Source organism: Berghia stephanieae, chromosome 3 (genome assembly GCF_034508935.2).
Source record: "Berghia stephanieae isolate SIO BIC M18660-M18661 chromosome 3, UCSD_Bste_1.3, whole genome shotgun sequence".
NCBI classification, from domain to species: domain Eukaryota; kingdom Metazoa; phylum Mollusca; class Gastropoda; order Nudibranchia; family Aeolidiidae; genus Berghia; species Berghia stephanieae.
The window spans coordinates 81,574,581-81,589,707 of NC_088362.1; the positions used below are offsets into that span (position 1 = coordinate 81,574,581).

At 32.3% G+C, this 15,127-nt stretch overlaps 1 protein-coding gene across 1 annotated transcript in view; it reads right to left on the reverse strand.

Moving 5' to 3' along the window:
- LOC144968597 (dynein axonemal heavy chain 5-like) overlaps nt 1-15,127 on the reverse strand; it is a 98,329-nt gene that overhangs the window by 26,328 nt on the left and 56,874 nt on the right. Inside the window, exons 44-58 of the mRNA XM_078907099.1 lie at nt 14,878-15,121; nt 14,492-14,604; nt 13,806-13,970; nt 13,304-13,420; nt 12,762-12,902; nt 12,342-12,452; nt 11,721-11,843; nt 10,893-11,135; nt 9,898-10,050; nt 9,277-9,417; nt 8,267-8,360; nt 3,772-3,920; nt 2,670-2,824; nt 1,019-1,172; nt 350-514 (exon numbers count right to left, since the gene is read on the reverse strand). Of these exons, the coding sequence (XP_078763225.1) occupies nt 350-514; nt 1,019-1,172; nt 2,670-2,824; nt 3,772-3,920; nt 8,267-8,360; nt 9,277-9,417; nt 9,898-10,050; nt 10,893-11,135; nt 11,721-11,843; nt 12,342-12,452; nt 12,762-12,902; nt 13,304-13,420; nt 13,806-13,970; nt 14,492-14,604; nt 14,878-15,121 (2,268 nt within the window). The remainder of the gene's footprint in view (nt 1-349; nt 515-1,018; nt 1,173-2,669; nt 2,825-3,771; nt 3,921-8,266; nt 8,361-9,276; nt 9,418-9,897; nt 10,051-10,892; nt 11,136-11,720; nt 11,844-12,341; nt 12,453-12,761; nt 12,903-13,303; nt 13,421-13,805; nt 13,971-14,491; nt 14,605-14,877; nt 15,122-15,127) is intronic.

The following is a 15,127-nucleotide window of genomic DNA, read 5'->3' on the forward strand; positions in this document are numbered from 1 at the left end:
ATGGTCCACAGTTGGAATGGAAATAATCTCAAACGCAAAATAATCTCCATTACAACAATATCAAATCAAGCCCATTATTTTGCTCAGTTTTCAGACCTAGGGGCACATATTATGGCATCACTATATTGGAATATGTTTTTAAAGACAGTTTTGCATACTTGGTGAATAAACAATTAATCCTTTTCTCTAATATCAAGCTTTAAAGAGACAAATTATATTAGATGTATAACCGATTTCATAAGATATCTGAATGTCATACAAATCTAAAAATAGTATGAAAAAGACTTTCAAAGAAAACACATTTCATTCCTTGAATATATTATGATTATACCTATTTATTTTAACTTACAGGAGAGAAACAAAGTACAACGTGAAGGTTGACTCTGACACGAGAGAGATAGAAGTCATAGAGGTTTTCATTGGTTGGTGGTCGACGAGGGAATTCTTTCTTCATGACTGCGATCAATTCTTGCAGGATTTCATCCATCTCATCACGGGCAAACAGCCCTGACACCTGGAAAAGTGAGCGTGTGTATTATTTTAACGTGCACTATTATTGTATTAAGTTTTTCAATCAATTACGATTATAGGCCTAAATCTAAAATGAAGAAAATTTAAAATACATAATAAAAAAACAAAAACAAATTATTAAAACAAGTATTTAAAAAACCCATAACCTAATGATTTTAATCTAAAAAACCCATAACCTAATGATTTTAATCTAAAAAACCCATAACCTAATGATTTTAATCTAAAAAACCCATAACCTAATGATTTTAATCTAAAAAACCCATAACCTAATGATTTTAATCTAAAAAAACCCATAACCTAATGATTTTAATCCCTCTCGATATATGTAATCACAAATAATGCAATCCTCACAATATTTGAATCGCTTTGCCTTGTAAATTTTAAACACAAACATCTGTTGATACATACAATCTTTAAATCTAAATTATGAAAGGAAAATCGAATGGATATTATGTAAATGTTTCGTTGGAAATTATTGATTACAAACCTCTCCAGAGGATAAGATGTTGTTCATGTACTCAAGGAAAGCTTCATCCTTGATTTCATTGTCTGTGAAAAGGAAAGTGATTCCCTTGCCCTGCTGACCAGCTGTTCTGTACAACAGCTTCAGGTCATCAAGCAAGTTGCTTACGTTGTATGATCTGAATGGGAAAAGAAAATGGGAATAGCATAATATGAAAAGGCACGAATCCATCACCAATAACTAGAACTAGAATCAACATCTTAAAGTATTTTCAGATATAATTTTAACTCTATCCGAATGCTAGTCAATTACAAGGACCAACCCACCCAAACAAAAACTATAACAAAAACAAAATGAGAATGATGGCAAATATCATCACTACCGTTCTTTGTTACTACCACTGAGGTTGAGGGTCATGTTATGTTTTTGTAATCAATTTTCCTGTTCATTATTATCAAATTCAATTCTGAATATGTAAGGATGAACAACTGTAATACCGCTACTTACCAGATATTACATTTTACATATTTTAAAGATTTTATTACAACAGTAAATCAATGTAATTATCGTTACAAAACCTCTGAACTTGAACAAGTGAAATTTGAAAAGAATTTAACTGTTCCAAAATAATATGCATTTGAATAACTTAATCTCACTTTTTTTCTGAAAACAAAAATATATTTAGAATTTTAATTTAACCATATTTGTAAAACATAGGACTCGAGAAAAAAATAGAAATATAACAATGCATTTAACGAAGTTAAAAATAATATTGATGAGGCGCCGTGCATTACAACGATTGAAAAGTGAAAGCCGTGTCTATTTTTCTCTATCTTTTTGTTACATGTGAGAATGTGCATTTGCACGTGACTGATTAAAGAAATATGATTTATAAATTGGTTAAATTTATAAATTAACAACCGGAACAGGGAGGAGCGAGGAAAAGGGAAGAAAAAAGAAGAGAGAGAAAGATAGAGAGGGGAAGTCGGGGGCTAAGTATAGGGGATGAGAGGCAGTCAATAAAAGAGAGAGAAAGAGAGAGAGAGAGAGAGAGAGAGAAAGAGAGAGAGAGAGAGAGAGAGAGAGAGAGAGAGAGAGCGACAAGGAATTTATCTGAAAGTACAGTTCTGACTGTGACTGAAAATTGTGCGTGACAAGCATCTAAGGTTTTAAAAATGATTCAATGTGGCAAGAGACATTAACTAGGTAAAAAGTTAATAATAAAAAGTTGAATTATGAAAACATAAGCATGCATATCCACCTGGTCTCAGTACTTTCCAGAGAATGGTGCAAAAAATACATTAAAAAATAATATAGTCACTTTGTGCAATTTTACAAGACGTTTAGAATTAATCTTTAAATACTACCTCTGTACCTTAATAACGGTGTTTACAAAATTATATTTTTCCTTAAGTGAAACGGATTACATGATCATAAAATTGTGTCACAAAAATGTTACAAGGGCCTATCTAGCGTACACAAGGCAATGGAACTTAAAAATGTTTCCTATTTAAACATTTAATTATCTGTATTTGTCGACATGATTAAATATTGCATATCAAAATACCAATGCCACTCAATGCTTCTCATTTTAAACTAAAGGAAACTGATTTAGAAATGGGATCATCTCGTGAACCTAGCACACAATGTGGGAAGTCAAGAAAAAGACACCAACCTGGTAAGAGTGATCTGGAAAGTATTGTAGCCAGCAATAAAGGAGGCAAGACGGGTAAGACTCTGTTTGCCAGACCCACCTACTCCCACCAAGAGGGCGTGTCCTCGGGGGGTTCTAATGATACGAGAAATTTTCACAAGGTTTGTCATGGCATCCTGTGGATTTAGAAAGGTATATAATTAATGTTACAATAAAATCAATAATATTTGATGTATAAATTCAGAAAAGTGGACAGAAAAATAAAACCGGTTTTTTTTTGTTTTAAAGAGACTTTAACCTGGTGCCCATATTAGCAGGTGTGATAATCCAACATAATAATGGGCTTGCTTTAACAATATTGAATTGGATAATACTTTGTGTTTGTTTGAGAGTGTTTTCATAATAACAACAAGACCATAAATATTTTGTTTTATCAGGCCTGCAAAGAAAAACACCCGAGCTTAAAGCATTTTGCGACAAATTAAGGTCATATGCGTGCCCATAGAAAACATTTTGATATTTTCTCATAAAAATTATCATCGCTCAGAGAAAACCAAAATATAAGAAGCTTGATTTTAATCAATTTAATGAATTTTTCATTATATTTGTATCCAATAGCAAAATCTTGATAGGTTAGTTTCTTTTGCGCTTCCTTTTTAAGTAATGCTTAAAGTATTTTTCAAAAAAAATTTAAACTCTATCTGAATGCTAGTCAATAACTAGGGACAACCCAACCAGAGAAAAACTATAACAAAAGCAAAATAGAAATACTGGCCTTTATTATTACTATCATCCTTTTGTTACCATTGTCAAAGTTGTTCTGCTTTTGTAATCAATTCCCTATTCATTGTTACCAAAATTAATTATTAATCTGTGAAGCCTTACAACTATAATATTGCTAGATATCATAAATTACATTTAAATTTAAAAAGAAAATGAATTTAACACTTCAAAAAAGAACAAAGTTACAAGCCTTATTCAGTATTAGTTTTTCTTTTTCCTTTTTTAATGTTCAGTTTAGTGCACTAGCTTTTACAATCAAAAACTTCTAGCAACTCGTAAAACGTAAAACTCTTTCCTAGCTTTACAGGCGTTTGCAACAAGAGATGAAATTAATTTTCACCTTGAAAAACACCAAATCCATGGCGCTTCCTCTGATTGTTTCGTTGTAGCCTTGCTGGTAGCTTATGAGTTTTTCAGCCAGACTTTCCAGGCTATCGATTGGTTCGTAGACCTTGGGGGCTTCCAGATCAGCATCATCGGCCTCCTCACCTGTGGTTGTCGAGTAGGAAATAATTATTTATAAGAATTTCAATGTTTTTATAGATATCTAGATTGGAGACTTTTATTATTATTTTAGATGTGACTATAGTTATTCTCTCTCTCTCTCTCTCTCTCTCTCTCTCTCTCTCTCTCTCTCTCTCTCTCTCTCTCTCTTTCTCTCTTTCTCTCTCTCTCTCTCTCTCTCTCTCTCTCTCTCTCTCTTTTATCTATATATATCGTAAAAATTACATCAATGGAATAAATGGTATACAATATTTCTATAACGTATAATCCTGATAGGGGTTGTATCAGTCGAATTCAATGTTAATAACAATAATATGTTAACAGTATAAAATATTCATTCAATTATCTAATTTCATCTGACACACGAGAGTAGATTTACCTAATGTACGTAATGCACGCAGCATAACATCTTTTAGTAACAGGTACTTAAACAATTTAACATCTTTAAAGTAACACAATTATCATGTGACATTTTCATCTTGATATTAAGGTATTATACCAGATGCTTTTTTGTTGCTTTAAGGAGATCAAACATATCTATGTTATCTTCTCTTTCTATCTCCCTCATCGGTATCCCTGTCTATCTCTATAGTCTATAATAATAATAATAATAATAATAATAATAATGATAATAACAATAATAATAATAATAATAATAACAATAGTAATAATAATAATATAAATGATAATAATAATAATAATAATAATAATAATAATAATAATAATAATAATAATAATAATAATAATAATAATAATAATAATAATAATAATAATAATAATTTAGCGTCTTACCCAATATCTTAACTAGCTCAAACATATAGTCACTCAAACATACAGCATAAAACAAAGCAATATAATTCTGAAATGTTCCAAATTAAAAAGAAACGTTTTAAGATGTGTTTTTTAAAAAGAAGTCTGTATCATTACTGCCTCTGATATATCTTGGAAGGGAGTTCCAGATAAGGGGTGCCAAACATTCAAACGCATGCTCGCCGGATTTGAGAGTCATTTTTGGCTTCACGATAATGTGATTATTAGACTTTGATCTCAGGTTTCTGACTGAAACGTAGAATTTAAGCATTTCATATATGTATCCAGGACAATCAGAGTGCAGTGATTTAAAAACAATAGCACATATCTTGTATTCTATATGTTTCTCAACGGGAAGCCAGTGAAGTTCTCTTTTCAAACCCGATGCAGATTAATTTCTTCTCTTTCTATAAATAAGTCTGGCAGCATCGTTTTGTGCTGCCTGAAGGGATTGTATCATGTTTTTATTATGGAAGAGAGGAGAGAATTACAATAATCTAACTTTGACAAAATGAGAGAATTAATTAACAAGGTCGAGATGTCTCTTGTAATGAGATGTCTAACATTACGTATTCTTCTCATTTCGATGTACCTAACGATATGATTTATTTGGCTGGTAAAAGACAGATCTGAATCAATAAATTGGTCGAATTTCGAACACACATACTAAAATTTAGCACTTATTAATAAGCACTGACAAAATAATAAATATCCAACTTTAAATGGACTCTCTTGCTTTTGATCATCGTGTTTTGTTAAAAATCAATCTTCTCCCCATTTTTCTCAGGCCCCAAAAAAGTATTTTTAAGAAAGTAGAGTATGTTTAAAGACAAGCAATGATTAAAATGCGTATCGATTTTACATAATAAGGAATATTAAAGGTTCATATATTTTAGTAATAAATTTCCTCTCCTGGGAATAAGCCATCAATAATGAAATCCTTTTTATTTGCTGTTACCTAGTTGAGAAAAAGAGCACTTGTTCAGTTACATAGAACGAGTGAGATGCGTAACTGAACGTACACGTATAAGCAACAAAGGGCAAGGCATGTGACCAATAAAAGTAGTCCTTCAGAGCCATCAGGCCGGAGGAGTTTATTCCGGTTTGTATAGCGTGAGGCAGACAATAGCAATGGCTTGCTACACTTTTGATAGGACGCTAACGCTCTACCAACTGAGCTATCCGGACTCTAATGTGATATATAAACCATAATAAAATATAATGATTTATAAAAAAACCATAAAAATCCACAAATCATTCGGTTAACTGACGAGCCCCAGATTGCTATTTGGTTAAAGGTATACCAATTAAGTCGGAGATAATTACTAAAAGATAAGACCTAAATAAAAGGATAGACTTAAAAAATAAGATAAAATTACTAAAATGGTGAAGTCATCAGGCAATAAAGGTGAAAGATAACGAGAGAGTGAAATATTAATAATCCCTTGACCGTATTGGAGGATATAGGCTAAAAGGATTGGTTTTATTGTGAATGAAACATTGTATGCAATATATATTTCATATTTTACATTTAACACAGATTTTTCTTTTTCCTAAATGTCTAAGAAAAAATGAATTAAAGAGAAGATGAGAGAAAAAGAATGCAACATTTGTTACAGCAATGGAATGAAATAATGATCATTAGAATTATAGTCTTCATAAATTAATAAATCTTCTGTGTAAAGAAAAAATATACTAAACTTTTGTGCAGAATTACAAAGAAGTGAAAAGATTTTTAAAACACAGCGAGTACCAGTTCTCAATTTAAAAGAAAAAAAGAATGTCGAGAATGGTATAAGTGTCGATTAACCCAAAAAGGCTTTAGGGAATACTCCTTCCCTTCGTATACACCCATGCATCTAAGTAAAATTTTACCGTCTTCATCAGAATCGTAATCTGTTCAGTAGTAAATTTAAATGATCGAATTAATAGCAGTGTTATCTACAATAATCAAAGTGAAAAGAGGAAATTTGATTAATACCTTGGTCTATATTTATTAGTGGCAACATGTATGATGAATTTGGAGAAAACTGATGTGAGGCCAGCAAAAAAAAAGCTCCTGTGACATATCAATTTAAACAAACTGACACTTACAATACCTCAACAATAACATTATCAAATCCATAAAAACAAAAGCATTGGAATTTGAAAAAAAAATCCAGGTTGGTAAAGAATTGGTCATAAACACAATGTAAATTGATATAGATAGACTGTTTATAGCTTAAATACGTTTTTTTTTTCAACATATTAACAGACTTTTAATTCGCATGCTCGCTTAAGGTACTATAATCGCAGCGATCATGTTATAATGTTCTAAATAGCCAAACAATACAATATAATAAAGGTAGAAAATCGTGTATTTACTACGGTTAGATATGTCTCACAAAACAATTTATTACTTCTCTTATCAAAATCTTAAATAATTTACTTGGCTAGTAATTTATTTAGAATCTCGAAATGTGCCATGACCTAACTTTTCGAATGTTAAAGTAATTTTGTTTTATTATGGTATTTTATCACCAGTCTTTAATTCAGCAGAATTCAAAAGTACAAACAGATGTAGAGAGCAAAGCTAAGCTATAAATGCGATGCTGTAAGTTGGGATATAAATTAATGCAAACAACAATTATTACTCATATTGTCAAAATTACCCTATCAATTATTTTTCATATAGAATGGTACTTCCTCTACTCTATTGGTTTCATGGACTTTTGTTCACTTTTATCATTTTTTGAAGTATTTTTTTAATGTAAAAATATTCGTTTGACATAATAAAAAGTGATCCTGACTTTAACAGTGATTAAATGTGACATCTTAACTTTGTTCAGCTTAAGTGTGATGACAAATAACAGATCATAAAATAAGTCCCACCTCCTCGCCTTCTTCTCGAAGGCCTTTGAGCTCTCTCAGCTCGTGCAGCCTTATTAGCTAGAATTTTATTTCAGCAGACAAGACAGAAAATGATGAAAATTTACAATTTTTTGAAGCTACTACTTCTTTATTATCAATTTATAAATCAATGCCTTACCTGTTTGAGTATATATTTGTAGGAAAAAATATACAAATGACTAATCGTCTCCAAACGGTATTATCTCGCCGTCAACCAGATGCCAAAAAGGCGTATCAACAATCACAGAAATTTGAGGTTCTAATTTTTCTTTCTTTTTATTGAACAATACCCATTCTTCACAATAAAGACACATAACATAATTCACCAAGTTTCATATTTTTTAAAACTATAAAATCAAATGTTACTATCTCAACTACCCGACATAATTCCGTTTTGAACCGATAGGTCATATATTATTCTCACAAACATTTTTCAAATAATAGAAGCAACGTCCATTTATTTTGAAATGCTTTATTATGATTAAATAAAAAAAGAAAGGCACAGGTTAATATGATTTAGTTATGATTATAGGTAAGTACAAGCAAACAGCAAACGGATTATAATATACCGATTATATCTTATAAGCCTATAGGACTAATGGAATTGTAGTGATATGATAAGTTTGGCTAACCCGTTGGCTCAGGTGCTTCTCGGAGGAAATCTACAAAGTATGGCTCTCCTTCCATAGCAGTGGCCATTGCCGAACCGCAGTCTTCCTCGGCAACCTGGTACAATGAAAATAACATCTTACTTATACATATATTTCACCATTTAGTCACAGGTTACCACCTATACATATAAATCTTTTTGGTATGTCATATTTATTAACAAGTGCCTTTTATACTACTTCCAATCGTTTCGGCACTAGCCCGCAATATATCTCTAGGCAATGAGTATATCAAAACTTATTACCAAATAAAAGATTGTTTTTTTAGAGTTTAAAAGTAATAGTGAGAGTTTTTGGCCATATAACCACACCAAAAAAATTTGGAAAGTTAACGAATTAAGGAATCAAAACTATTTGAGCAAAGTATAGCACTAGCATAATTGGCAGAGGAATATCATTCGTTATCTGCTAACTCTCTGTAGATCTACCCCTGTTACGGTAATAATTATATTCATAAACCATTTTTTAAAAATTAAAAGATGACGAACTCATCTCAACGGTTTATGTACATATGGTGGATGCCCACTTGTACTTCATACTATCAACGTTGATACAGTAAAATAGCCTCACATCTACATTGAAAGAAAAATGCTGTGGTCTGTGGAATTTTCAAAATTGAAGTTACAGATTTAAGAAGAAGAAGGTATTTGCAGGTCTGGGACCCAAATTGCTATGGGCTCACTGTAGTAATTGAAATGCTTTCAAACCAACGCAAAATGTTGTCCATTATAACAATGTTAAAACAAGCCCATAAATACGTTCGGTAATCAGATCTGAAAATATGCGCATATAGATTTCAATTTACGAATTACACAAATCAAAACCGACCATTTGCTCAACCCAATAACTAAATGATAGGAACATAATATGACCAATTGGTGATTGGCTTAATGAAGGAAACCAATCAATAAATATCCAATAATTCAGCTTGGATTGAGTCATATAAACAATAATTCAATGCCCTATTAGGTTACCTGTTTAATAGTTTTCTCAAACCAATCTTTGTCTGCTGGCTCTGTAAACCTGTCGGAAATGACTCGACTACATTCGTGTTTCCATAGAGCCATCAAGACACTTGTGGAGTTAATGGTTTCATTTGTAGTATTCAGCATACCCTGTTGAACAAAGTAGTATATTTTCATTCATAAACATCAACAAACACGTTTAAAACACCATTTAAAAATGATTCTCACCTACGCTTTAATCGTATTTCTCGCTTTGGCGAAAATAATAAAACGAAAAAAGGGAAACAAAGAAAGAAAAATGATGTGGTGAGAAAGAATGAAAGGAAGGGGAGGAGGAGGAGTTTGAGAGAGAGAGAGAGAGAGAGAGAGAGAGAGAGAGAGAGAGAGAGAGAGAGAGAGAGAGAGAGAAAGAGAGAGAAAAACAGAGACACAAACACACAAGCACAGAGAGAGAGAGAGAGAGAGAGAGAGAGAGAGAGGGAGAGAGAGAGAGAGGGAGGGAGAGAGAGAAAGAGAGGGAGACGTTGAGGCAGGGTAGATGGTAATAAGCAGGAAGAGGAGCAGGAGGAGGAAGATTAGAATGATGGAGTATGAAAGATATATATGGCCACAGACAAGAAATACACTTACCTGCCAGATTCTGGACAGATCTCTCAAGTTGAAGACGTAGTGGAATTTGGCTGGTGTTGGCAACATCTTAATCTTGGTCTTCTGCCACAAGTGTCTGGTGGCCGGGACAAGCATCTTCACCATCTCGTGCACTTCATCACAGAAGCCACGAGCCTTGAGATGAGAAATGAAAAATATCATGTCAAAAAGTCTACACACAAAAATTACGTGTTTATCAATTGTTCAGATGCTAACAATGCGATCTTAAAATTTTAATATAAGCCAGTAAGGACAAACGGAGGTCATAATATAAATGATGTTTCATAGGCCTACCATTCTCCACCAAAGATCAAGTGTCGCCTTTATCAACAATTATGACGATGAGAAAATTTCAGGTATGATCTTTAAACAAATAAATACTTTTATAAAGCACTCTAACTCCTAAAAAGTAAGACTCTACTCTTTAATTGCAATGGTTTATCAATTTACACATTCATAGAAAAACCATTCCATTTCATACCATCCAAATTCCAATATAAATCGACACAGATTCTAATCTAATAATGCTCCGTGGATGACAAACACAGTGAAAAGCATCTTTCTATTTTTGTTATTTCTTTGTGTGATTACAACAACACTGATATATTAACATTAAATACTTTCATCAGAAAGCTTTTCAAATTGCCAACAGATTTGCTTTCTTATTATTTTCATTTTTACCAAAATGAAGCATTTAATAACATAATAAATCCCTTTTTTGCCATTCAACAATCAAATATCCAGCATAACAAATATTTGTTGCTGCCGTTGCTGTTGCTATTGCTGATGTTGCTAATGCTCTTGCTGTTGTTGTTGCTGCTGCTGCTTCTGTTGTTGTTGTTGTTGTTGTTGTTATTATTGTTATTTATGCTATTTCAATTATTGTTTGTTGTTGATGTTGCTGTTATTTTCTATGTTTTGTTTTTATGCTGTGTCAACTGTTGTGGTTTGATGTTGTTGTCGCTAATTTATTTTACCTTGATAAAATAGCCAAGACCAATGGTTCTGAAGATCTTATCAATGGAACTGTTGGATGGTAAAGTGCAGTTAAAGATGTTGAAGGCTCTCTTCAATCTCTGAGGAATGTCATTACGACCTCCACCAGGATGGATCATGGCAGCTATCATCTGGATATCTACCAAATTGGTGAACTCTCCGGGTTTCTCCAGATTGTAAAATCCGTTGTATTCCATCATCTGACGGGTGATTTCATTGGTCACCTGGAACAAAAAAAAGGTGTGTCTATTAATAATTGTGCAAATGCTCGCAATCCTACCAATACGAAAGCACATGAGGCTGTTATATTTTCCGTTTAGCAGATGCCATAATGTGGAAGTTCTGTTATGTTTTTGTAAAATATTCCCATCTGCCTTTTATTATGTCTCTTAAATAGGGTAAAGTTATGAATATGACCCTTTAATGGGTGAATAATTAATTTTAATTAACGTAAACAAAGAAAGCCAAAATAAAACGAGTGATAAGATACTAAATAACGTAGACAAATGAATGTTAACGTTTCGGGTTTCCCTCTATCAGAAAAAAAAGGATTTTTAATTTCTTTAAAACAAGAAAAAAATAAATTATGTAAAATTATAAAGAAAGGCGTCTATGTTAATTTAATTGCTTTGTCTTTTTTCCTGTTTTAAAAAAGAGTAAAATCTTTTGTTTTGAATAATCTAAAGTAGAGAATTAACCTTTTTAAGAAGACAGGCGCCTATTGAGCTATGTACTCAACTGGAAGATGTCATATTTTGAGAACTGAATTAATTTTTAATCTCCTATTCTTAACGAGTTGACAAACTTACCTGATCTCCCCATTCATTGATGATAGGCATGTTGATGTCGTCCACAAACACCGTCATTTTCTTTCCAGCCGGTGGACCATATGTTGTACCCATACGTTTGTCCACGTAGTTTTCAATGGTACGCTACAATAAATGAAAAGTATATATGTTTATTTCCTTTTTTAATACTAGTATGTCATCCATATCTCTGCAATCTCACTAAACGTGTCACAGTTCCTTAAAGGTAATTTTCATGTTTGAAACTATTAAGTATCTTGGAGTGAAGTGATGACGAGGGTTCGAATAAACAAATATTGTTTTAAATCTGATAAAAGCCACATTTTAAATTAAAACAAACAAACTTTTATCAATCCATCACACTCCATCATTCAAATCTCAAAAAATAAATTCAAACTTCGACATTATTGTTTAATACCTTGTGTGACTTTCTATGGAGAAAAAATGAAATCAAAAGTTAAATACTTCGTTTCCTTTGATTTCCCAGTTACAAACAGTTACGGGCCATGAGGTACATGTGATTAGTTAATACCACGAGCAAATAATATGACTAAATAAGATATAGCAATAGTTACATGGTATTTTACATGTCAAAATGTGTGGCGTTAATGAAAAAAACTTTACCTGGAACATCATGGGAGTTGTGGCACTTGAGAAGTTGAAGCTCTTGAAGAGATGAGACTCTGGGTCAAACTTTCCACAGTATCCTTGGACCATCACAGTCTTTGCTGTACCCTGGGGAAGTGAAAATAATCAACATAAATTAAAAATTAAAGATTGATATCAATTTTTTAAAAATACTGTTTCATTGTGTACAATTCAATTTGTTTTTATGCAATTAAACATACAAACGGTCATTACCATTGACAGTGAATGTCATCATGTTTATTTTATAAATATTACAAATCTTGAAAGAAAACAATGAAATAATAAATGAATATAGATAATGTTTCATACAGTAAAGGTATGCAAAACAACAATTATCTTAATAAATGTTTTAAATTATTTGAATATTTTAGAATCCATATCTCATCCATCACTCACTTGTTCACCAATAAGCAAGACCGCCTTAGACTGCTTGGCAATGGTACTGATGAGGAAATCTGTACGCATGTTGTCCACGTTTGGAATGAGAATAGACGTGTATTCTGGCACTGAGTCAGTTGGATACTCATACTCTGGTACCTGAGACAAAGTAAATGAACCATAGATTGGTCGTGACAGGGCCAATGTGTCTCTTGCTTTACTTTTAGAAAAAGGTTTTTACTTTCTTTTCTATAAAGAAAATGTATTAATGGTATTTAGAATTTTAGATCTGAAAGCACTTGATAAATAACGATATTATTACTTCAATATGGGTTTCCAAAAAATTGGCGTCAACAATAGGTTTGTTGTAAAAAGATTCCAGATCTAATCAATTAGATTATAAGATGTGAAGTTCTGAAAAAGGGCTGATGATAGACAGGAATGTAGACACATAATCACTGATCTTGACTGATCGAATGATTCTCAAGTTTGCATAATGTTTGGTGTAGAGAGATAGATTATGGCATGAAAAAAATACCTATAAAATCTCGTGCTCTTACCCTATTTGTCCAATGCTCCCATTGTCCATTTTCTCCTACCACGTATTCATAGATAGTGTCTTCTCCTTCCAATTTTGGCAGTGGCAAATCTTTAAAGGTTTGCATTTGTTCTTGCAACTGGAAATTAAATCGATTACACATTCAAATATAATTTTAAAAATCTTTCTAAAAATTCATATTCCAAGGAATTGGATATATATTATTACCGTAACATTGGACTTAGTACCATTTTAAAACAAACTAAAGGCAATTTTGTTGTTGTTGTTGTTGTTGTTTTTGGTTTGTTTGTTTTTTATTTCGGGGGGGGGGTTGTTTGTTTGTTTGTTGTTGTTTTTTTGTTTTTCGTTGTTTTTGTTTTTTTTGTTTTTTATTTGTTGTTTTTTTTTTTGGGTTGTATTCTTTTTTTAGCTTGCTTTTGTGTTGAACCTAAAATTGTTGCCTTTGTCATCATTTTTTCCCGAAACTACAATATACGTCTAACAGTAACAGTTTGTATTTCTACCTTCTTGCGGTCATCCAACTCCAGCAAGCCTCCCAAAGAAAACATGATCGAAAAGACAATAAGCTTTCTCAAATGATCGGCAGATATATCCTTATGATCATCCTCCTTTGGGATAAGCCCCTCCAGTAGGTCGGTAGCCTGGCGAATGTAGTTGCATTCCAGAACCTGAGGGAGAATCATAGTAACATCAGTTTAACTTCACAGCAAATAAAAGATACGGGAAATTGTAAAAAAAAAAGAGCAAAAAAGAAATGATTCCATAAAAGCAATCTAATTTTGATAGAATAAAATTTACTTCTGATAAAATGTAATCGCAGATCTTTCTTTGGATTTGATATCACAGGTAAATTTCATCATGGTAGAGTGATTGTCATTATTGTTACAATAAATACCTATACACCAAAACGCTCTATAGCTTCCCCTGTAGCATGTACATTGTTTACAACAAAATACAAATAACATTTGCATACGAAAAATATTTGGTTTGTTATCACTGTTATGCAACATTGTAACTGGTGCTGCTATAAGTACATAACCATTTAGCATAAAGTATAAAAATAGAGGACATGAAACGACAAAATTTCAGATTATTTTTTAAAAACAGAATAACCATAAACCAATGTAAAAGAATCATAGCTTTTTTATAATGTTTTCCCATGATACACGCCAACATAAAGGAAACGTACCTCCATTTTAGGCTCCAGACTTTGAATAACAAAAGTGTAAAGACTTGGAAACACAGACTCAAAAGTTGAGTAAATTGTGTCTTGTTGTTGGGGTGGACGCTTTACCAACCATCCTAAAAAATAACAGGAAAAAGAGAATTGTTAAATGATAAAAACGAATTACTATTTATTTGGGTTTTTTTTTTGTTCAAATCAATATCTAATATAGAATATCTTGTACTTGGACAACATTGGAAAATCTTCATAGAGAATTTTACGTCCTTTATATTTAAAGTTCAGCTGCATAAGGATTTTTTTAATGAGCACGTTACAGTCACATCCATTGGTATGACATTTCGTATTGTAATTGAGTTTGACGATGTTGATATTTACATGAAATATATTACCTTTGAGAATGGGGTCCCAGTTAAGGATGGATGAGGACATGAAAACCATGCCGTTCCTGGATACGGTGGCTGGTGAAGCATTATCAATATTGTGGACTTCAAAGATGATCTTGCAGTTGGGTGCCATGGGGATTCTGTCTCCATTGGCCAAGGTCAAGGTCTTGTTATCATCCAGCACAGAGTTCAAGTTCTCAATCCAAATGGCGTCCACAGGTCCGTCAAGAACCAACCAGACATGTTCTCCCTGTAG